Genomic DNA, 24,117 nt, shown 5'->3' with positions numbered 1-24,117 from the left:
AAACTAAACAAAAAGGCTACTAAGGTTATACTGTAAAATATAAATAGAATATACATCAACATTTTTGCCTTTGTAATCGCATCAGCCTAGTGCCTGTAGAAAGAGAAGGTCTGTTGCAGCATAAACCACTAAAACTTTTAAAATTGTGCACCCTGTATGCCTGCACTATTTTGTATTTATAAATGTTCCTTTTGCATGCATATGGCCCTTTTCACTTGTCAGCATTAACAAGTATTTTCTAGTTTGCTACCCAATAAAGATCATGCAAGTTTTTCTTTTTTTGTTGCCGTCTCTTCAGAATTTGCTGTCCAGTGCAAATTTCACACATTTACTATGTATAGTAGTGTTATCAATATCAAACGTGGCATTTAAAAAATGTTCATTAAATCAAATGCTCCGGTAAAGTAAAATTGTCTCTAAAATTACAGCTGATAAGAACACTTAATGGAACTCCGTTACAGTGCAGTCAGTTAAGCGCAATGGTAAGCAACGTCAGTCCTGGAGAGACGATTTTTGTTCCAAACCAGTTGCTTAACGAGAAGTGAATTATTGCTGATAAAGCAATAAAGCTGAAGGCTTGAAATCATTTGGATAATATCCTTAGAGAGGAAAAAAACATAAGAATGATCTGATATTGCAGACTTAAAACATTGGCAAGTCATGATATTAAACAAGATCTGTTATTGACAAGGATTGTTTTCTCATTTGCACCCAAGTTGGAACAAGACCCTATAGCCTTTGGTTAAGCAGATGTATCAAAAGTACTAAGTAATTAACACAGTATTTTCCTATATAAAATATTTTGTCCCTTTTTTAAACTACGGACTAATATTATTGGCAGGCAATGTGTTGGGAGTGTGTAAGGCTTTGGACCTAGGAATTCAAACACTGAGGGTGTGGGTTCAAATCCTGCTACTGTGTGACCTTAAGCAAGTTACTTTAGCTGCCTTTATAGTATGCTTGCTAGCTGTTGAGCTTTGATGTACTTTCTCCTTCCATTTTACACCTGACTATACACGGCAGACGTGATTACATCTCTTTTTCTGACTAGGACACGGCGCCTTTTTCAGTCGTCTGTCCACCCTAATGGTTAATGGGATCTGTTGCCTCATCAATTGCTTCTGCTCCATCGTTCATTTGCATAGAATCCGTTCGTAGTGCAGAGCATGTACATTAGCATACTACGAATAAATAGACACATAAAAACACAGATTGGCTCATTTTCTTTTTCCTATAAAGGTCACCAAATTTTAATTAAATCAGTCAAAGCAGTTTTGAGATTTTGGTGTATTTAGGTTTTCTATTGTAGGAGTGGTTTTTACCTAGAAATATTGGTATACAGAAATTTCTTAGCAGATGCCTATTGCCCTCGCTGTACAATCCTGCCAAATTTCAGCTTTTTAACTAAACACAAAATTATACTTTTGATAATGAGTGAGTGTACTTTGCATTATATACATACAGATTTAGAACTTAAAAATCTCACCTGAAATCACTCTTCCTGTCTTTCTGCAGTTCTCCCAAACTCCCCTGAATGTTTTGCTTGCTCCTTTCATGACTAGCCAAAGAACACCAAAGCCTGAGCTGCTACAAACCTCCCACCAAAGGAAAACCAGGTTAGTGTCCTTAAAATACAAAAGGTACTTGAATAAGAGGCATTAGAGGTATCATAATTAGAGACACCATAATTAACAAGCAATGTTTATCAGTATTTCATTTACTATCAATAAGGTAACCATAAGTAGAATATAATACCAATTATCTTCCACATGTGAAATATTTTGCAAGTTAAAACCAGGTTGGTTTACACCAAGTTTTTTAGATACTTAAGGAAAATACTATTATTGCTCCATACCATGCAGATTTGTTTTAACTAATAGTTGAAAAAGCATATATGAAGGGATTAATTCATTCATAACAATAAAATTCAATAAAAACTAAAAGCATCCTGGTTGAAGTGCCAAGATTAATTAAAGAGTTAAGAGAATCAGAAAAATGTGCTAGCGCATTTGTTTTTTCAATATGTTAAAAGTAAACTCATCCACCATGAGATCCACTTTATTTAGTTGATTCATGGGGGTTGAAACTATAAATGAAAATTTTTGGTAAAAATAAATAAATACGCAAATAAATAAATAAAAGTACTGTGAAATGTGACAATAAGTAAATAACATGAAATGTGAGTATAAGTAATTAAATATCACAAAATATATTTTTATTGCTTATTTCTTCACATTTTTATTTATTTCTTTATTGAATATTTTCAGTGATCCACACATGCAACATGAAATACACCCTAAAATGAAAACTGGCAGTTTCATTCTTCAAAAATAAGAGGGCAGGTTGTAGCAAGTAGTTTTTTGATTGGTGAATCATCAGTAGAGCGTATATATACAGTACCTCCAGCAACTGTGAGAGAATAAAGAGAACAATCAAGGGGTAATACAGTTATTTAGGGGTAACAGTTTTTGGTATGCAGTCTACATTAAAAGAAATATATAGCATTTGTCTTAGAAATAGCATGGAGAGACTAATGCAAAGGTTGGGTAACAGATAAAATGCTCTAGGTGGTTTAAGGAGTGACTCAGCGTCATGTACACAGAAAACTTCATAAAAGAAGAGTAAGAGCTGAACATAAGAAATGTTTGAGAAGAAGAAAAATATATGAAATGAGAAATTTATTGTGGATATGTAGGCTGACTATGCTCTCTGCTGAAAACATCTTATGTCTTTTAACCAATCAGAGTAAATGTCAGAATTAATTCAGCACTTTTATGTAAATTTAGTTGTCAATAAGTATGAACTTCTGCCTTTATTCTGTGACCATTTGCTGACAACATCTGCCCAAGACACTGTCCCCAAGTAGATTGCTGTACAGGATGCACCCTCTTTAAGCATTTGCTGAAGAGAAATAAAAGACACAATGAACAAACTCCCTCCTGCCTGGTTCCGGACTCAAACAGGTCCTAGATGAGGATAAAATTTCTTTCTTTTAATAAACTAAAAATATATTATTCTACACAATCAAGTGGCACATTTACTCAGATGCTAACTCCTAATGTTGGATTCAGAGTTTCCTGAACTTAAATATCCATTTCATACAGTAATTCTGGAAAACTTCTTTAACTCGTATCTGATGTGCTTTGAGACTGCACGAGCCACAGGATTCCTAAGTCAAGCAAAGCGCATACGAATGATTCACCAATCAAAAAACAGTACTTACTTGAACTCATCTTCTCAACGATGATAAGTTTTGTTTTTTTTTTACCCCCAGGGCTTATTTCGTGTTGCATGAGCAATAAAAAAAGATTTTCTGATACACTTAATTATTTCTGCTCACATTTCACAGGACTTTTATTTATTTATGGATTTAATTTTGTCCATAATGTTCCTCCTTATGTGCCTATCCAGCAGGATATGGCACAACAATGAAACCAATCTTCGCCATGGTGTCTCTCAATCTCAAAATACACTTACTCATATGACGCCTGTTAGGAGGTGCCAGTCAACCCACCTTGTATTTCTTTGGATTGTGAAAGAAGATACTAGTGGAACAGGAGAAAAATCCACAACGACTCGGAAAGAATGTGTAAAATACACATACACAGAGCTCTGAATTGAATCTGAAACCAGGACTCTGGAGCTGAATCACGTAGCAAAAAGAAGGGAGTACTGTTTCTCTTTGTGAAATATGCCATTTTATCAAATGAAATCACTGTAAAGTCAATCTAAAATACTGCATGGACGTTGCAAACAGTTATCTTTATAAACAGAACAAGAAGCCCCACACACCCCACTCCATTTTCAAATCTACTCAAAATTAAGACAAGAAACTTAACAAACATATGCAATTTAATTTGCATTTATAAGCTGAAAACATATAAAATTTTGCATTTAAAAAGACAAGAATATGAAATGGATTTTGTCAAAAAGAAAAAAAATTCAGTAAAACAAAAATCAAAAAAGTAATATTTATTCTCACATGTAACATTCAAAAGACATTATCAAGCAGACATTTTACATCTTCTATAACATCCAAAAGCAATATCAATAACAAATTAACATTCTTAAAATTTTATATATACATATAAAAAAAAGGATTTATGGGTATAATACATTTTTAATTATTTATACCATCAAACTGAAGATGGTCTGGCTTTCCAGCCTTAAACAATGCAAGCAACACAATGGAATCTTCATATATACATTAAAAAAAGTGTTTACGCCCAGAAAAACTATTGCATCCTTATTAGCCAGCACCAACAAAGCTTTTTATTTAGATGAATTTGAAGAAGTTCCAAATATCAGCTACTAAAAACAATACAAAGAAATAAGCAGCAAAACTAGTCTAACAATTATGCTTCCAGGTTCTATCATCTGAACTGAATGGTAGACAAGTGACTACTGACTTTCATTATCTCTTACTTGATTATTATTTGGATGCCTCTTATTTCTTCATATGTTAATTTACATCTTGCCTGAAGAAGGGGCCTGAGTTGCCTCGAAAGCTTGCATATTGTAATCTTTCTAGTTAGCCAATAAAAGGTGTCATTTTGCTTGGCTTTTCTCTACATTCATAATGGCTAACACGGTACAACACCCTAGTACTTCATATGTTAATGTAATAAAGTTTTAAGTCTTACAGGTTCTCCCTTTAGGATTATGGTTAAACAACTGACTACCAGAATCTTTTTAACACTAGTAAACTGAAGACCAAAACATATGATTTTTTTCTATAAATTATGAAAGGTAAATTACAATTCAGCTACAACATTTTCACAACTGTACAAGTATCTGTATCACTTTGTGGTGTACAATGAAAATGTATAAATTTCTGAATATATAAAACACTATTTTCTAATACAATCAATATAAGAAGCTTCAAATGTGAAATGTGTCAATAATTCCATTGAATTGTGTGCATATTTATGCTCTACCAACAATACCAATAAGTAGAGAAAATTACCATTTATTAATTTATTTCAGGAAAAGATTAACTTATTAAAGATTAAGAGGAAACAAGTCTGATAAAAAGTTGTTTGCTTCTCTTTTCATTTAATCAACACCACTAAAAAATTATGTGAAAAGTGCTGGAAACACTGATTATTAGACATTAGTGCATTTTTGCCACAGTTACACTTCCAGCCATACACACACAAAAGAGTGGGTTATCAAATTACCTTGTGTACAAATTATACTTCTCTGCATCTTTACCAAATGTATTTATAAAAATTGTTTTGTAAATGGCGAAAAATGTAAAACAATGTAAAAAATTAGACAGTGAGTAAATGTATAAATTAACAAGTGCCATCTTATTTGTGAGAAAGAAAGAAAAACAAAATTTAACAATGAAACAGCTACAAGAAAGATGACAGAGTAAAAAGTTTTGCGACACATGTTCTAAGGCAGAAATTTACAGTTTTAATCATGACCATATTAAGTTTCCATCTTATTCCAAATATGCATTTAACTGATTTCTAGACATCTATTTCAAGCTAAAAGTTGGGTTGCTTACATTATGTACATTTTTGTGAGTAATCTAAACAAAAATACACACAAATGTATTCAAATTAACAGGTTATTCAAGCTAAAAAAATATCAAGGACCTTCTGGTGCTCATATATCTGTTTCCTTATCAATATATTTAAAGCATTTTCAGTCCGCTTTGACTACCCAGATTTTAGCTTGTGATATTTCTTAAGAAAATGTAAAATATAATATTTAGAACTAGATTTTTTACATTCATTGGCCTTTACTAGACTGCTACTTATTTGTACTTAATTTAAAATGTATGCATACAATGTGTACAATTATATTGAAGAACTGTTAGGAGACTCTTGAAAATCTAGTATTCCACAGCTCTTTCAGCTCCTATAATTCGATAATCAAATATCTTTGCTAATATTCAAAAAGCTATGTTTAAATACTGAAAGAAAAGCAATGCACAGACTGTACATTTTTCCTTCCATCAGAAATCCACACTGCATTTGTGTCATAACATTCCTACATTGTTCATAAATAGTCAGGCTTTGAATTGGCCATAATGCCAATATGTATAGCTCCACATCAGAACAGTCCTGGGAAAGTATTAATTGGAGTAAGCCAGAAAAAGGTAATATATGCCCACCATATACGATTCTGCATATTTTAGGCTGCATGGTGCCACCCACAGGAGTCATTGTACAACACTCCAATGATTAAAAAAAAGACACTGTAGTGCAAAAGAAACCATACTTTGGTAACTGCTACCCTAATTTCAATCACACAATAATAAAGCTGATTCAAATGAAAAATCCAAAAGGACCAAAGCATGGTACTTTCACTCTGCTAGGTGATGAAAGGGAAATGTTTGATTAATAAGACTTGTTTATTTGTCCATCTTCCATTCTAGTCAAAGCCACAAGGTTTATAATCAAAAATTACAGTGGAATTTTAGCACACAAATTGCAGCAATCAAAAAAGCAGCGCACATCGCATATCCCCTCTGGGTATTATTTCCAGGCAAAGTAAACTATATATATATAAAAAAAAACTGCACATCACATCTGTCCTATTCTGCAATATGTTTTACAATGTATCTGATCATTTCTAGGCACATTAGTCACAAAGAAGCACAGCAATGAACATGGTCCCAAACTATCAGCATTTTTGGGCAGCCACTTGTGTAAGCATGGCATTGTAGTTTAAAGGAACAGACTTGAGTATTGAAAAGAGGCAAATGCATTGTTTAACTCAAACAATGCAGCTTTTGAAAGCCCTGCTCAATTTCTACATTAGAAACATGTGCAAGTGATGTTCAGCAGTGTGCAATAACATGAGGTGCATCGATTCTGAATTCTTACACACTGTTTTTAAAGAGGTTTTAAGATGATGTGTTTGACACAAGGAAGTTTGTCCATTTAAATGTTCCTGGGTTTGAGGGAATGACTAAAAATATAATCTGTGCTCACCCCACAGTTTAAGACCAAATAAAAAAATATATGCTGTGTTATCAGCTCTTGACAGGGACAATACAACCTGTTGCATCCATCCACAGTAATAGGCCCAAGACATGCAGCTTTTTTTTCCATTCGTTGAAAGAGAATAAGTGTGTATTGTTGGACTCTCTAGTCATATTATGATATCAGCACTCTATTACATGTAAAATGGTGCCCACCAAAGCCAGAAGAGTTATGGGGTGTAAGCAGGAGGTGGCTGAAATTGATTGGCAATGTCATAATCTCCTGGATAAACTTCACTGTTCTCTTCCATCTCAGACAACAGCTCCAGAGCTTGCTCCTCTTCCTCAGTAGGGTAATGTCGAAGAAGGTTGGCAGCAGTTGCAAGAATGGAGGCTCCACCTGCCCCTGCAACTAAGTAAAAACTAACAGCAAAAGTGACGTAGACAAGTGACCCATGATATTTCTTATGTTGCTGCTGGAGGGCCAGGATCAACTCAGAGGCCCAATAACAGAAGCCAATCACTGTAGCACACTGCAAAACTGTCATTGGAAGACAAAAAAATGAAGATTTTATTTTAGAAGCCTGAGCACACAGCAAGACAGACATGAAATTGTGTGCGACACCAAGGACACATACAACCTCTCTATAGTAACACTTAAGCACAGGTCTGTAGCACTTAAAACAGATCAGAATCATTATATAAGACATGGTATGTTATTAGCTGCATTTAAAATTGTGTTGTCTTAAGGGTTTATTAATCCTATTTATTTATTCCCTCTTTTGGAATGCAACTATAAAATACCAGTTACAATTCACTGCTTTAAATAGATAGAAAATAAGTAAAAAAAAAAAAAAAAAAAAGTGTATGATTTTTCTACCATTAAGAAAAGCTGCTTAAGTCTTGCAGTACTCAATTAAAAATGTTAAAGCAAGAATGTTCTTTATTTTAAATACTTGTTGGAACTGCCTCTTATAACTAAAAAATGTAATTTCTAGATATCACAAAACATTTATTTAAATCTGCCAACTCATCCCTAAACACATATAATCCACAAGAAAAACTATATTTAAAAGACTAGGGGGCTCTGCCCCCTGCTCGCCAACCCATGTGCGGGCCCTACGCACTAGTCATTTCCCGGATCTGCCGCTCGTGCTGTGCTTTTGGATAACCACGAATATCAACTCTGTCTTTCGAAACTATTGTCGCTGACAATTCATCACATGTTGGTTTATTATATATGCGAGCATAAGCTTTCAGATTCTTATAGAAATCCAGGAAAACTTCTTTGTCCGTGTTTTTCAGATAAATTTTGTGTAAAGTGCGATACTTTTGGACATATGGATTTGTATCCATTATTGGCTGTAGAACTTCTAATATGTTCGATCATTTAACTCTTTCGATTCTATGTTAACATCACTTCTCCATGATCATAAATTTAAACCTGACTGAATTGTGGTTTCTTTGAAATTAAGCTGGTAGTAAGTTTAATTGTTGTGGGACCACAGATTCTTATAGATTATGGTCCTGAATCACGTAAATCTATTTTTTGAGCATTGAATGATGCAAATGTGAACAGATTATTGTAGATTCAGATATTTTGCCTGTAGTGTTTGTGGATTTCACTTTCACCAAATAACAAATCTTTTATTTCTCACGGATATGCCTCTCCATTGGGAAGAAGCACTACTTTTTCCTGATGGCAACACGAATTAGACGATGTACAAGTCTCCAGCTTAAACTTTAAAGCCAAACAATGTCTACATACTTCTGTCATATCACCTATGTCCATATATTCGATCTCTTTTTGCTGTTCAGTTATTTCACCGAGTAATAATTTCCGTTTGTTAGCACTGATGCGATTTTTACTCAGTTTTTTGAGAATTTCAAATTTTGGTACTTTCATTTTCTCTAACCTGCTCTGTATGTGTATCATGCCAATGTTTTTGAACCTCTTTATGACGTTCTACTTTGTCTTCTACTCTGTCTTTTCTTCTTCTACTGTTTGTCTTTTATTTCTGCCCACACTTGGACCTGTTAGGTTCTCAATTCATCTCTTGGCACAAAGTCTTGTCTCGCAGGACTTGAAATTATCTCTCTGAAAAAGTCTTGTCTCAAGATTTTTTTATATAATAGAGAGATATGCATTTCTTTAATATTTAAAAAAATAGAAAATTATGTGAATTATTTCTAAACAATCTGATTTTATTGTCATACAGTGCATCCGGAAAGTATTCACAGCGCATCACTTTTTCCACATTTTGTTATGTTATGTTATGTTACAGCCTTATTCCAAAATGGATTAAATTCATCCACACAACACCCCATAATGACAACATGAAAAAAGTTTACTTGAGGTTTTTGCAGATTTATTAAAAATAAAAAAATTGAGAAAGCACATGTACATAAGTATTCACAGCCTTTGCCATGAAGCTCAAAATTGAGCTCAGGTGCATCCTGTTTCCCCTGATCATCCTTGAGATGTTTCTGCAGCTTAACTGGAGTCCACCTGTGGTAAATTCAGGTGATTGCACATGATTTGGAAAGGCACACACCTGTCTATATAAGGTCCCACAGTTGACAGTTCATGTCAAACCAAGAAAGTCAAAGGAATTGTCTGTAGACCTCTGAGACAGGATTGTCTCGAGGCACAAATCTGGGGAAGGTTACAGAAAAATTTCTGCTGCTTTGAAGGTCCCAATGAGCACAGTGGCCTCCATCATCCATAAGTGGAAGAAGTTCGAAACCACCAGGACTCTTCCTAGAGCTGGCTGGCCATCTAAACTGAGCGATCGGGGGAGAAGGGCCTTAGTCAGGGAGGTGACCAAGAACCCGATGGTCACTCTGTCAGAGCTCCAGAGGTCCTCTGTGGAGAGAGGAGAACCTTCCAGAAGGACAAACATCTCTGCAGCAATCCACCAATCAGGCCTATATGGTAGAGTGGCCAGACGGAAGCCACTCCTTAGTAAAAGGCACATGGCAGCCCGCCTGGAGTTTGCCAAAAGGCACCTGAAGGACTCTCAGACCATGAGAAAGAAAATCTGGTCTGATGAGACAAAGATTGAACTCTTTGGTGTGAATGCCAGGCGTCACATTTGGAGGAAACCAGGCACCGCTCATCACCAGGCCAATACCATCCCTACAGTGAAGCATGGTGGTGGCAGCATCATGCTGTGGGGATGTTTTTCAGCGGCAGGGACTGGGAGACTAGTCAGGATAAAGGGAAAGATGACTGCAGCAATGTACAGAGACATCCTGGATGAAAACCTGCTCCAGAGTGCTCTTGATCTCAGACTGGGGCGACGGTTCATCTTTCAGCAGGACAACGACCCTAAGCACACAGCCATGATATCAAAAGAGTGGCTTCAGGACATCTCTGTGAATGTCCTTGAGTGGCCCAGCCAGAGCCCAGACTTGAATCCGATTGAACATCTCTGGAGAGATCTTAAAATGGCTGTGCACCGACGCTTCCCATCCAATCTGATGGAGCTTGAGAGGTGCTGCAAAGAGGAATGGGCGAAACTGGCCAAGGATAGGTGTGCCAAGCTTGTGGCATCATATTCAAAAAGACGTGAGGCTGTAATTGCTGCCAAAGGTGCATCGACAAAGTATTGAGCAAAGGCTGTGAATACTTATGTACATGTGATTTCTCAGTTTTTTTATTTTCAATAAATTTGCAAAAACCTCAAGTAAACTTTTTTTCATGTTGTCATTATGGGGTGTTGTGTGTAGAATTCTGAGGAAAAAAATGAATTTAATTCATTTTGGAATAAGGCTCTAACATAAATGTGGAAAAAGTGATGCGCTGTGAATACTTTCTGGATGCACTGTATTTTAGATATTTATTATTCAGTAACATAGGTATGAGTAAGGCTTTCAAACAGATATAGTTGCTATGAAAAACTGTGACAAACACAAGTATAGAAATATCACAGCAGGGTAATAAAGCAACATGAATATCAACAGACATGCTTTGTTACTCATAGTAGTTATACTACTCAATCTATTTTCTCATTTTTTTCACTGATTTGCAACATATTTATTATACAGTGATCCCTCGCTATATCGCGCTTCGCCTTTCGCGGCTTCACTCCATCGCGGATTTTATATGTAAGCATATTTAAATATATATCGCGGATTTTTCGCTGCTTCGCGGGTTTCTGCGGACAATGGGTCTTTTAATTTCTGGTACATGCTTCCTCAGTTGGTTTGCCCAGTTGATTTCATACAAGGGACGCTATTGGCAGATGGCTGAGAAGCTACCCAACTTACTTTCTCTCTCTCTCTCTTGCGCTGACGTAGGGGGGTGTGAGCAGGGGGGCTGTTCGCACACCTAGACATTAGGGATGTTGCTACATTCTGTGTGCAGCTGCTTCCTGAAGGACATGCTGCACGGTGCTTCGCATACTTAAAAGCTCAAAGGGCACGTATTGATTTTTGACTTTGTTTTTCTCTGTCTCTCTCTCTCTTTGTCTGCTCCTGACGGAGGGGGTGTGAGCTACCGCCTTCAACAGCTTTGTACCGGCGGTGCTTCGCATACTTAAAAGCTAAACAGCCCTATTGATTTTTTTTTTTGACTGCTTGCTTTGTTCTCTCTCTCCTGACGCGCACTCCTTTGAAAAGGAATATATGTTTGCATTCTTTTAATTGTGAGACGGAACTGTCATCTCTGTCTTGTCATGGAGCACAGTTTAAACTTTTGAAAAAGAGACAAATGTTTGTTTGCAGTGTTTGAATAACGTTCCTGTCTCTCTACAACCTCCTGTGTTTCTTCGCAAATCTGTGACCCAAGCATGACAATATAAAAATAACCATATAAACATATGGTTTCTACTTCGCGGATTTTCTTATTTCGCGGGTGGCTCTGGAACGCAACCCCCGCGATGGAGGAGGGATTACTGTATAGGGCGGAGTGGTGGCTCTGAGGCTAAAGATCTGCGCTGGCATCCCGAAGTTTGCCGGTTCAAATCCCCGTCACTGCCAAAAAAGAGATCCTACTCTGCTGGGCCCTTGAGCAAGGCTCTTAACCTGTAATTGCTCTAGGGGCACTATATAATGGCTGACCCTGCGCTCTGACCCCAAGGGGTAGGCGAAAACTAACAAATTCCTAATACAAGAAATTGTATAAGGCGAAATAAAGAACAAAAACAAAAAAACAAAAAAAAAAAACAATCAAGGTTTAGGTGTAAGTAAATTTCATCATCATAAATACAGAATGCATCAATCATACTGTCATATTTTACCTGTTGTTTGCTTGCTCGCAGTTCACAAGCAACTCCACAAAGTGTAAGCATACAATTATGAGACTATCAGTGCCCCAGGTTTTGGTAGGCAAATAGTTCTGCTTTTTCCAAAGTGATTCAGTGTTCTACTGGTTCAATGTAACCTCGACCTGATCAGAAAAGACCTTTCTGCTACATGAATCTGTCATCATACTACCTGTATAAAACGTAAGCAGCCTGCCAAGTCAAACAATGGAAGAACTTAACAGAAAGCTGTAGTAAGTGGTTTCCATTTCAAATATTGATAGATATAGCAACAATTTTCTGTTCAGTGTGGTGTACAACTACACACTTGTCCACTTAAACCATGGAAAACATGTCAGAACAAATGTGACCCAAGATATAAAAGTAGCAGTTTTAGTAATGGAAATTTCAGTTTGAAGAGGTCTGAAGAAATAACAGTTTTAAGAGAAACTCAACCACATGCACTAAGAACAGAAGTGTAACAATAAAACATAATTATCAACTTTTTTCTGTCATTTCTATGTATAAATTTTTAGAAACACTATACTGTTAGGAAGAATAAAAAAATACTGTATATATTGTTCAAGAATCGGGAATATAATGCATTATTAGTATATTCAACCATTGCATGGAGTGGTGTTAACTAGTAGATCTGAAGTCTAAATTTAATACTATTGTTTCACTGAACAATGCATCATTATCCAGAAATATCTTCAGTAAATGCAGAATTAAAAGAAACAAAAAGAAATATGTGATGCTTCTTAAGCATCATAATCTTTCAGTTGCCACGTCCCTGAAAATGTTGATAATTGTTAGCTATTATGTGCCAATTAACGTTAATAATCCAAGCATTGTCAAAAAGTATATATCAGCAGATGTTAGAAATCATTCTTCCAGAATGCCTAATCAGAGTGAACTACAAACCACAGCACAAACTCTTTACAGTCCACATTGTGGAAAATTAATCATCAGATTTGGAGGACACCCACAAACATACTTTCACAGTACTTGGAAGGGCCACAGCATGGAATAAACTTGCATTATCTTTCACCATCATCTTTCAATGCTCACTTTACTAAGAATTTTGCCAATATTACATGGTTAAACTTTGTAACCCAGCCACAGGGGATGCAAAAACCAGTGTGTTTCTTCATGCCAGTCCCAAGCCCAGATAAATAGGGAGGGTTACGTCAGGATGGGCATCCGGTGTAAAATTTTGCCAAATCAATATGCAGACAACAATACAAATTTCCATACCAGATTGGTCGAGCCCCGGGTTAACAACGACCGCCACCAGTACTGTTAGCCAACAGGGTGCTGGCGGAAATTGGGCTACTGTTGGCCAAAGAAGAAGAAGGAGAAAAAGAGGGGGGAGACGTGTCCAGAGGCAGGAGGAGAGGAGGAAGGTAAAGAGAGTTTAACTGAGTGTAGGAACTTTGAATGTTGGCAGTATGACTGTTAAGGGAAGAGAGTTAGCAGATATGCTGGAGAGAAGGAAGATTGATATATTGTGCGTGCAAGAGACTAAATGGAAAGGGAGTAAGGCCAGGTGGATCAGAGGTGGATTCAAATTGTTCCATCATGGTGTGGATAGGAGGTGCAATGGAGTAGGGGTTATTCTGAAGGAACACTATGTCAAGAGTGTTTTGGAGGTGAAAAGAGTGTCAGACAGGGTAATGATTACGAAGCTGGAAACTGGAGGTGTGATGATGAATGTTGTTAGTGCATATGCCCCGCAAGTTGGGTGTGCGATGGAGGAGAAAGAAGATTTTTGGAGTGAGTTGGATGAAGTGATGAACAGTGTACACAAGGGACAGAAAGAGGTGATTGGAGCGGATTTCAATGGACATGTTGGTGAAGGGAACAGAGGAGACGAGGAGGCGATGGGTAGGCATGGTGTCAAGGAGAAGAATGAAGGTGGTCAGAGGATAGTGGATTTTGCCAAAAGGATGGACATGACTATGGTGAATATGTATTTTAAGAAGAGGGAGGAACATAGGGTTACGTACAAGAGTGGAGGAAGATTCACACAGGTAGATCACATCCTGTGCAGAAGAGTCAATCTGAAGGAGATTGAAGACTGCAAAGTGGTGGCAGGGGAAAGTGTAGTTAAGCAGCATAGGATGGTGGTCTGTAGGATGACATTGGAGATCAAGAAGAGGAGGAGAGTGAGGACAGAGTCAAGGATCAAATGGTGGAAGTTGAAAAAGCAAGACTGCAAGGTTGAGTTTAGGGAGGATGTGAAACAGGCACTGGGTGGCAGTGAAGAGTTACCAGACAGTTGGGAAATTACAGCAGATGTAGTAAGGGTGACAGCAAGAAGGGTGCTTGGCGTGACATCTGGACAGAGGAAGGAGGAAAAGGAAACCTGGTGGTGGAATGGGGAAGTACAGGAGAGTATACAGAGGAAGAGGATGGCAAAGAAGAAGTGGGATAGTCAGAGAGATGCAGAAAGTAGACAAGAGTACAAGGAGATAAGGTGCAAGGTGAAGAGAGAGGTGGTGAAGGCTAAAGAAAAGGCGTATGATGAGTTGTATGAGAGGTTGGACACTAAAGAGGGATAAAAGGACCTGTACCGATTGGCTAGACAGAGGGATCGAGCTGAGAAAGATGTGCAGCAGGTTAGTGTGATAAAGGATAAAGATGGAAACATACTCACAAGTAAGGAGAGTGTGTTGAGCAGATGGAAAGAGTACTTTGAGAGGCTAATGAATGAAGAGAACGAGAGAGAGAAGAGGTTGGATGATGTGGTGATAGTGAATCAGGAAGTATAACGGATTAGCAAGGAGGAAGTAAGGACAGCTATGAAGAGGATGAAGAATGGAAAGGCCATTGGTCCAGATGACATAACTATGGAAGCATGGAGGTGTTTAGGAGAGATGGCAGTGGAGTTTTTAACCAGATTGTTTAATGGAATCTTGGAAAGTGAGAGGATGCCTGAGGAGTGGAGAAGAAGTGTACTGGTGACAATATTTAAGACTAAGGGGGATGTGCAGAACTGTGGTAACTACAGGGGGATGAAATTGATAAGCCACATCATGAAGTTATGGGAAAGAGTAGTGGAAGCTAGGTTAAAAAGTGAGGTGATGATTAGTGAGCAGCAATATGGTTTCATGCCAAGAAAGAGCACCACAGATGCAAGGTTTGCTCTGAGGGTGTTGATGGAGAAGTATAGAGAAGGCCAGAAAGAGTTGCATTGCGTCTTTGTGGACCTGGAGAAAGCATATGACAGGGTGCCTCGAGAGGAGTTGTGGTATTGTATGAGGAAGTTGGGAATGGCAGAGATGTATGCAACAGTTGTACAGGATATGTACGAGGGAAGTGTGACCATGGTGAGGTCTGCGGTAGTTGTGACGGAAGCATTCAAGGTGGAGGTGGGATTATATCAGAGATCGGCTCTGAGCCCTTTCTTATTTGCAATGGTGATGGACAGGTTGACAGACGAGATTAGACAGGAGTCCCCGTGGACTATGATGTTTGCAGATGACATTGTGATCTGTAGCGATAGTAGGGAGCAGGTTGAGGAGATCCTGGAGAGGTGGAGATATGCTCTAGAGAGGAGAGGAAAGAAGGTCAGTAAGAACAAGACAGAATACATGTATGTAAATGAGAGGGAGGTCAGTGAAATGGTGAGGATGCAAGGAGTAGAGCTGGCGAAGGTGGATGAGTTTAAATACTTGGGATCAACTGTATCGAGTAATGGGGATTGTGGAAGAGAGGTGAAAAAGAGAGTGCAGGCACAGTGGAATGGGTGGAGAAGAATGTCAGGAGTGATTTGTAACAGACGGGTATCAGCAAGAGTGAAAGGGAAGGACATCAGGACGGTAGTGAGACCAGCTATGTTATATGAGTTGGAGACGGTGGCATTGACCAGAAAGCAGGAGACAGAGCTGGAGGCAGCAGAGTTAAAATCCTAAGATTTGCATTGGGTGTGACAAGGATGGATAGGATTAGAAATGAGTACATCAGAGGGTCAGCTCAAGTTGGACGGTTGGGAGACAAAGTCAGAGGTGCAAGATTGCATTGGTTTGGACATGTGCAGAGGAAAGATGCTGAGTATATTGGGAGAAGAATGCTAAGGATAGAGTTGCCTGGCAAGAGAAAAAGAGGAAGGCCTAAGAGAAGGTTTATGGATGTGGTGAGAGAGGACATGCAGGTGATTGGTGTAACAGAACAAGATGCAGAGGACAGAAAGATATGGAAGAAGATGATCCACTGTGGCAACCCCTAACGGGAGCAGCCAAAAGAAGAACAAGACATGGTTAAACTTTGTCAAACATATGAGCGTGGCAAGAGACTTTTGGTGTCTTGTCTGGGTGAACACGTGGAGAAAATTAAGTCTCCAACTCACTTTCTATTTCCAACCTTAGAGTGGAAGAGGATATTTCCAAAGAGATGCGACATCATTTCCACCTTACTTCCAAAGTCCTACCTCTTCTTGTTCCACAATATAAAAGAAATATCACCATTGGAAAGTGGCTTTTCAGAGTAAACCAGCTGCTGAGGACAGGAGTATTTGATACCAAAAGCCTTACTACTAGCCCTGAGACATAACATCTTTACTTTCTTATTATTTTTCCCTTGCCAAAGCAATTAAACTAGGTTTTTCCCAACTGGAGACCAAAATCTCTTTACCTCAACCCTGTTGTTATAAAGTGGTCTGTTATTACTATGCAACAGAACAACCTGAACTGACTAATACTAAATTTTACATGTACCACATACTGTTTTCTGTAACACAGAGTTAAATACAACTTGTTCATTGCTGCAAAACCAAACAGATGCTATATGTTTTATGATTCATGCCATGTGTAATGTTCCAATTTTTGTATTTGCATATATGTAATTCTTCATATCCATAAGTGTCTGTATGATGTGTGTGGGTATTCATTTTATGACTTTCACCAACACACACGAATTGGTTTTAAGTTAGTATGCAACACTGTTCCCCTTCACCGTCTGCAAAACACACACATTGCAACAGTATTTAGTCTTAGTATGCCGCTAATCCTGATCCGCTGCTAGTATGCAGCTAAATTGCACTCTGTAACAGAAATAAACCCGGCTAAAATTTTTGTTACCATAAATACTTACTAAGACAAAACCATCACAGAATGATCCCATGCTGAATGCACACTGCAACTGACGTTCTTGTCTAAAAAACAACATCAAGCCACACAGAAAATAAATACCTGTTAATATGTGGGCAAAGGCATATCTCCGAGTTATTTTCAGAGCTGGGTGCTTTGGGCCAAAAACATCCAAAAGAAATGCACAAAGGCTGCAAAGGATTCCCAGGAAGCAGAAGGCAGCTATAACACGGAGGAGGAGGATTGTTTGAGGGTTCATGCAGTAGTCTGAGAAAACAGAACAAAACAATTATATGTCAGATAAAAACCATCCAAATCACAATGTTTTACTCAAAAAATGACCTCAAATGAATGTGGACAAATCTTAATAAATTAGGGCAATGAGAAGTTCAACAACTCACAAAAGGGAACAGTAAATCTGTTTATACAATAATAATGCAAAAAAAAAAAAAAAATTAAAAAAAAAAAAGCATTATCCCTAACCTGTTTCATCACTTCCTGAACTCTGAAGTAAACTACTGATTCTAATTTTTCCTCTGAACAACACAAGATTTGTATGACTAGACAGTCTTTTGGATTTCACAAATTAAAATTATTATAGAAAATTTGGAAAGCTTGGATCTAGTGAAGGAAGACTTAAAAAATCTACCTAGATATGATCGCCTACCAATTGATAGGTATCTAGAAATGACAATAAATTAATTGATTGATTGATAGGTAGATATGACAACAGATTGGTAGTTTGGTTGACTGAACAATTGGTAGGAAGCTAAATATAGGAAGCAGACAAATGAACCATAGATGGAGAGCTAGGTATGATGTATTTAGATATCACAGTAGACAGGTTGGGAGAATACACTGACTTTACAATGCATCGTCACACCCACCACACAATGAACCACCCAAACTGGGACCCAAGTGAAGCCGTGCAACAGGTTACACCTCAGCACCACACTGGAACAGTGCAAGTTGTTTTTTTTTTGGTTTTTTTTCAGTGGCTGGAGTGTCAATCCTGCCACCAACCCCAAAGTTTTCCTTGCAAGTTGGAGGACCTGCTTGCAGGACTGGATGCAGATTAATGTCATACTCAGGATGAAACAACTGTAGGGTAAGGGCCTTGCTCAAAGGGCCAACAGAGTCACTTCTGCCATTTATGGGATTCGAACCAGTGACCTTCCAATTGCCGGCACAGACCCCTAGCTTCAGATCCACCACTCCACCCCAACATGTAGACAGATTCCTAGAAACAAAAATTAGCTAAACAAAGAGATAGAACCCTAGAAGTAAAAGTACATGGGAATATAGCTAGATGAGACAACCGGTAGCTAAACATGACAACAGATAGGTAGCTAGTTATGGTAATAAACATGTAGCTGAATAGGACCAGAGATACAGTGACAAGAAAAAGTATCTGAACCCATGGAATGACCTTATTTTTAATTGGTCATAAAATGTGATCCGATATTCATACAAGTCGCAATTACAGACAAACACAATATGCTTAAGTTAATAACACAGGAACAGTATCTCATGTCATTATTGAATACAACCATCAAACATTCAGAAGTGTGCTGTAAAAAGGTAATTGAAAACTTGGATTTAATAACAGGTCAAACCTCCTTTGGCAGCAATGACCTCTAAAAAGTACATCTGGTGGCTGCAGATCAGACCTGCACAACATACTGGGGGAATTTTGGACCATTCTTCCTTACAAAACTGCATCAGCTCAGCCATACTCTTAGTATGTCTGAAGTGAACTGATCTCATTCCACAGCTTCTCTATTGGGTTAAGGACTGGGCTCTGACTGGGACACTCCAAAAGGCAGATTTTCCTTTTCTAAAGCCATTATTTAGTAGATTTACTTTTGACATTTAGGGTCACTGTCCCGCTGCTTCACTCAGCTGGCACACAGCTACCGTGACATTATCCCATTGGATACCTTGTTAAACTTGGGAATTAATTAATTAATTCATTTTAGAGCGGAGTGGTGGCTCTGAGGCTAAGGAGCTGCGCTAGCATCCCGAAGGTTGCTGGTTCGAATCCCCGTCACTGCCAAAAAAGGCCACTGCTCTGCTGGGCCCTTGAGCAAGGCCCTTAACCTGTAATTGCTCCAGGGGTGCTGTACAAAGGCTAACCCTGCGCTCTGACCCCAAGGGGTATGCGAAAACTACCAAATTCCTAATACAAGAAATTGTATAAGGCGAAATAAAGAACAAAAAAAAAAAAAAAATTTTCCCCTCGATAATAGCAAGTAGTCTGGGTCCTACAGCTCCCTGCACCATTTTTCACTGTTTGAATGATGTTCTCATGTAATGTTCTTTTTTTATTCCATATATACTACTGCGTGTTCACCATGAAATATTGCACCTTAATTTAATTTCATCAGTAAGCATACAGTTTCCAAGTAATGATTTTTGTTTTTGGACAACTGTGGCTTATTCCTCACCTGTTCAAAGTTTTGTGTATGTTTAAATCAAGGACACAAACCTTAACATGTTTCCAATGGTTCCTTCAAGCCTTTAGCAGTTACTCTAGGGTTCTTTTTTACCTCACTGATCACTCTTCATTGTGCCTTTTGGCTAGGCACTCATTTCTAGTCAGAGCAGCCAAAGTCCATCCATCCATCCATTGTCTCCCGCTTATCCGAGGTCGGGTCGCGGGGGCAGCAGCTTGAGCAGAGATGCCCAGACTTCCCTCTCCCCGGCCACTTCTTCTAGCTCTTCCGGGAGAATCCCAAGGCGTTCCCAGGCCAGTCGAGAGACATAGTCCCTCCAACGTGTCCTGGGTCTTCCCTGGGGCCTCCTCCCGGTTGGACGTGCTCGGAACACCTCACCAGGGAGGCGTCCAGGAGGCATCCTGATCAGATGCCCGAGCCACCTCATCTGACTCCTCTCGATGCGGAGGAGCAGCGGCTCTACTCTGAGCCCCTCCCGGATGACTGAGCTTCTCACCCTATCTTTAAGGGAAAGCCCAGACACCCTGCGGAGGAAACTCATTTCAGCCGCTTGTATTCGCGATCTCGTTCTTTCGGTCACTACCCATAGTTCATGACCATAGGTGAGGGTAGGAACATAGATCGACTGGTAAATTGAGAGCTTCGCCTTGCGGCTCAGCTCCTTTTTCACCACGACAGACCGATGCAGCGCCCGCATTACTGCGGATGCCGCACCGATCCGCCTGTCGATCTCACGCTCCATTCTTCCCTCACTCGTGAACAAGATCCCGAGATACTTGAACTCCTCCACTTGAGGCAGGATCTCGCTACCAACCCTGAGAGGGCACTCCACCCTTTTCCGGCTGAGGACCATGGTCTCGGATTTGGAGGTGCTGATTCTCATCCCAGCCGCTTCACACTCTGCTGCGAACCGATCCAGAGAGAGCTGAAGATCACGGCCTGATGAAGCAAACAGGACAACATCATCTGCAAAAAGCAGTGACCCAATCCTGAGCCCACCAAACCGGACCCCCTCAACGCCCTGGCTGCGCCTAGAAATTCTGTCCATAAAAGTTATGAACAGAATCGGTGACAAAGGGCAGCCCTGGCGGAGTCCAACTCTCACTGGAAACGGGTAAAGTATTAAATCATTTCCATAATTCACACAATGTGTCTAACTGTGGACTGATGAATATCTAAACCCCTTAAAATTACTTTGTAACCCTTTTAGAGTTTTATACAAATAAGCAATTCTTGATTGAAGATCTTCTGGAGTCTCTTTTTTTGCAAGACATGCTTCATATCAGCAGATTTTTATTGTGAATAGTAAGTGCAAAATGTTTTCGTCTTTTCTTTTATTGTTCAAAGTATCTCTAAGCTACACCTCCAATTTTGTTTCATTAATTGGACCCCAGCTTAGATTTGAGCATGAAAATTTGCAAAAACCAAAAAATAAGAAAATGCATATCCAAAAAAAAAATCTGATTTATGAAACCTGGATACAAACATTTCCACTCAATCTGCCTTTATAAACTACCACCATCTTGTAAATGTGTGTACACGAATGCATCTTGAACTCTGCCTTACTGCCACCCTCAAACAACCATACATGGTCAATGCTAATCAGCCTCATACATATGCAGTCACAATGCTGCAGAACTTCATTGGCTGGTAGAGTAGCTGCCCTTCTGAATCAGTGCGACCCCTCCTACTGCATTCAAGAGTATCTGGCTGCACTCTGGAACTGACCACACAAGATCATGTGTGGTTTAATAGCGCCTCTCCTCTAAATTCTGAGGGTCAGGTAAGGAGTAAGGCACCAGCATCTGACCGGGTAGCCACTATCATTTGACAAATGTAATGACAGGATTGCTGTTAAAATTAATAGTAAAGGCCATAAGAAAAACTGAGTTGTTAGCCAGTTATCTTACCATCATGCCAGCCACCACGTACAGCACCTTCACATCTGCCAAAGCTACTTTTCCTCAAAAAAAATAATTAATCATAGAGTGAGCCAGGCTACTGAACAATGACATTTGTCAGTCTCACCTTGGTATTACAGATAACTTGCGCCTTAATGGAATGTAACTGATTATGGTTAACAAAAGCAGCTTCATTCTCACTAGGTGGCCTTATTGCAAAGCTAGTGTAGCCAATTGCTCCTAATACATTAGGAGAACCGGACAATGGTGCAAATTGCCTTTTTAAGTTGGCAAAAGCACATTATGTTTTATGCATGTACACCCACACCAAATGAAGACAGGATACAATACCTCACCAGACGGTGAAGGGCTTTCAGCACTATGTAAAGCTTGGCTGAGATGTTCCTGACCTGTTGGACAGTTCCATGAGAAGTGACAAAAGGTAATATAGACGGTAATATAGACTATATAAACTGAAAATAAATGAAAACGTTTTTCAGTGCAAATACGTAGCATTGATCCTCCTAAAAGGGAAGTAAAATACATGTACATCATAACTTTGAGATACAATTCTCAAAACAGCTCAGTGATGTTAATTATTATAAGCATGAGTCATCTTTTAGCTGGCTGTATTCTCCTGCTTGATCAAGAGTGTCATAATTTCCTAGTTTCTCAAAAATATTGCATGCGCCATAAATATCCACACATTCTCTTGTCAACTTTCATACACGCATTTCGAGTCTCTTTATGTGTGTATACAAGTTTTATAAATCTGACCCCAGGTTTGCCATCGCCTGATACTAGTTAACCTTAGTTGAAGTCATTAAATGTAGGGGTAAACACACTCTTTCCAAACCATACATGTGAATATTTTAATGGAGTTCAATATGTGCAAATATGATAAAATAATTTGTGAGATATTAAAACAAATTGTGTTTGTTCATTACTGTAACTGCCGCTACACTTAGAAATAACAGATAGCTGGATGGATAGGTATGAGGTCAAATAAATGATGAACAGGTAACACAATGCCAGGTAATTAGCGAGGTAAAGCAATAATCGGCTATAAAATGATAACCGATAGATGCAATAAGTATATAGAGTTAGTACAATATTCAGGTAGCTAGATAGGAAGATAGACAGACATACGAAAACGTGGATTCCTACCTTCTAATAACTTGGCCTCCACGTGTCCCAGCACGTCCGCCACGCCCAGCTCCTGCCTGGGACAGATGCCTCCGTGGACCCGCAGCCAGGCCGGTTCTGCCAATGCCGTGCACAGGGCTGTAATGGACAAGGCGCCGGGCAGAGCAGAAGCCAAACTGCGTTCCGGCTGCTTTGGAAGGGCACTACCCCCTGGACCTCGCCTTCGCCGACTGCCGGGTATTGTAGGTGCCGTGGGCGCATACATCTCCAAAAAAAGAAACCGTCAATTACTCAGATAGAGCAACTCCGAACCGAGAAACGCCCGTCCTGACACGCAACGATGGAGGAAATTAAATAATGTATATCAATGTCGCGAGGACAGAGTACTTTAAATAGCTAGTTACTGCTTTAACACTCACGGGACAAGTGAACTAGAATAACTTGATTGTCCAAAAGCAAGCATGCGGATATCTCAAGTATCAGACAGTACACATAAAAAGCCATCAATGACACAATCCAGTTGAATACCCCGGTTCTTTCGTGTCTTATTTTAATATTTCAGAAAGGCCTTTGCTGTGATCGACTTAAAATTCTGTTCAAAGAAACTGGTTTGGTTTTAGACTCCTTTATTGAAACGAAAAACAATAATCGACGTGTGCAATATAAACATTCCGTTCAACAAGTTAAGCTTCTTTGTCTCGCAGCGTTTTTGAGTTTAAATCTTTTTCCCATTACACCGATGCCGCACGAAAACCGCAACAATAAAAAAAAAAAAAAAAAAAGGTGAAATGGAGCCGTCTAGGACACCCAGTAACAGACGGAATACAGTTTTCACCTACCCTGCCTGCTACAGTTCTTGTCTATACCCTCACAAATCAAAACAAGAAACAAATACTACCTTGTTTAAAACAAAAAAAAAGAAAACATAAATAAAGTCGCTTTCTACCCTGCTCTCTTCCGGATTTCTGGAAGGAAGTTATTTCCTGGCAACAGGATGTGAATCCGGTGCATCATGGTCTATGTAGTTGTATTACAATATCAGGGAAAAATCTGTAGATTTTAATAAACAATCTAAAATAACTAGACAACGTTTTCTTTTGTTTCATAAATATTCTGAATTTAAATGTAATAGATTTTCTTTTTATTGATTTTCTCATTCAAAATATTGTGAAACCTATGATTGCCCATCCATTCATTTTCCAAACCTGCAGGACAGCAGGAGTGTATTCCAGCAAGCACTGGATGCACTGCAGGAGCAATATTTGGGCAGGAAGCCAGCCCATCGCAAGGTGAACAAACATATCAAAGGTCACTTTGTCAGCATCAGTTCACCTAGCC

The 24,117-nt window shown here is 38.9% G+C and overlaps 1 protein-coding gene across 1 annotated transcript; it reads right to left on the bottom strand.

Annotated features, from left to right (window-relative positions):
- Positions 1-3,957: 3,957 nt before the first annotated feature.
- tmem127 (transmembrane protein 127) lies at positions 3,958-23,770 on the bottom strand. The gene is made up of 4 exons (XM_051930602.1): positions 22,801-23,770; positions 17,379-17,543; positions 4,601-7,481; positions 3,958-4,446 (listed from the first exon to the last, which is right to left on the bottom strand). The coding sequence occupies exons 1-3, from the start codon at positions 23,042-23,044 to the stop codon at positions 7,171-7,173; spliced, it is 720 nt and encodes a 239-aa protein (XP_051786562.1). The 5' UTR covers positions 23,045-23,770; the 3' UTR covers positions 3,958-4,446; positions 4,601-7,170.
- Between the last annotated feature and the right edge of the window lie 347 nt (positions 23,771-24,117).

Source organism: Erpetoichthys calabaricus, chromosome 1 (genome assembly GCF_900747795.2).
Source record: "Erpetoichthys calabaricus chromosome 1, fErpCal1.3, whole genome shotgun sequence".
Taxonomy (NCBI): Eukaryota; Metazoa; Chordata; class Cladistia; order Polypteriformes; family Polypteridae; genus Erpetoichthys; species Erpetoichthys calabaricus.
This window is presented reverse-complemented; position numbering and strand designations above follow the sequence as displayed.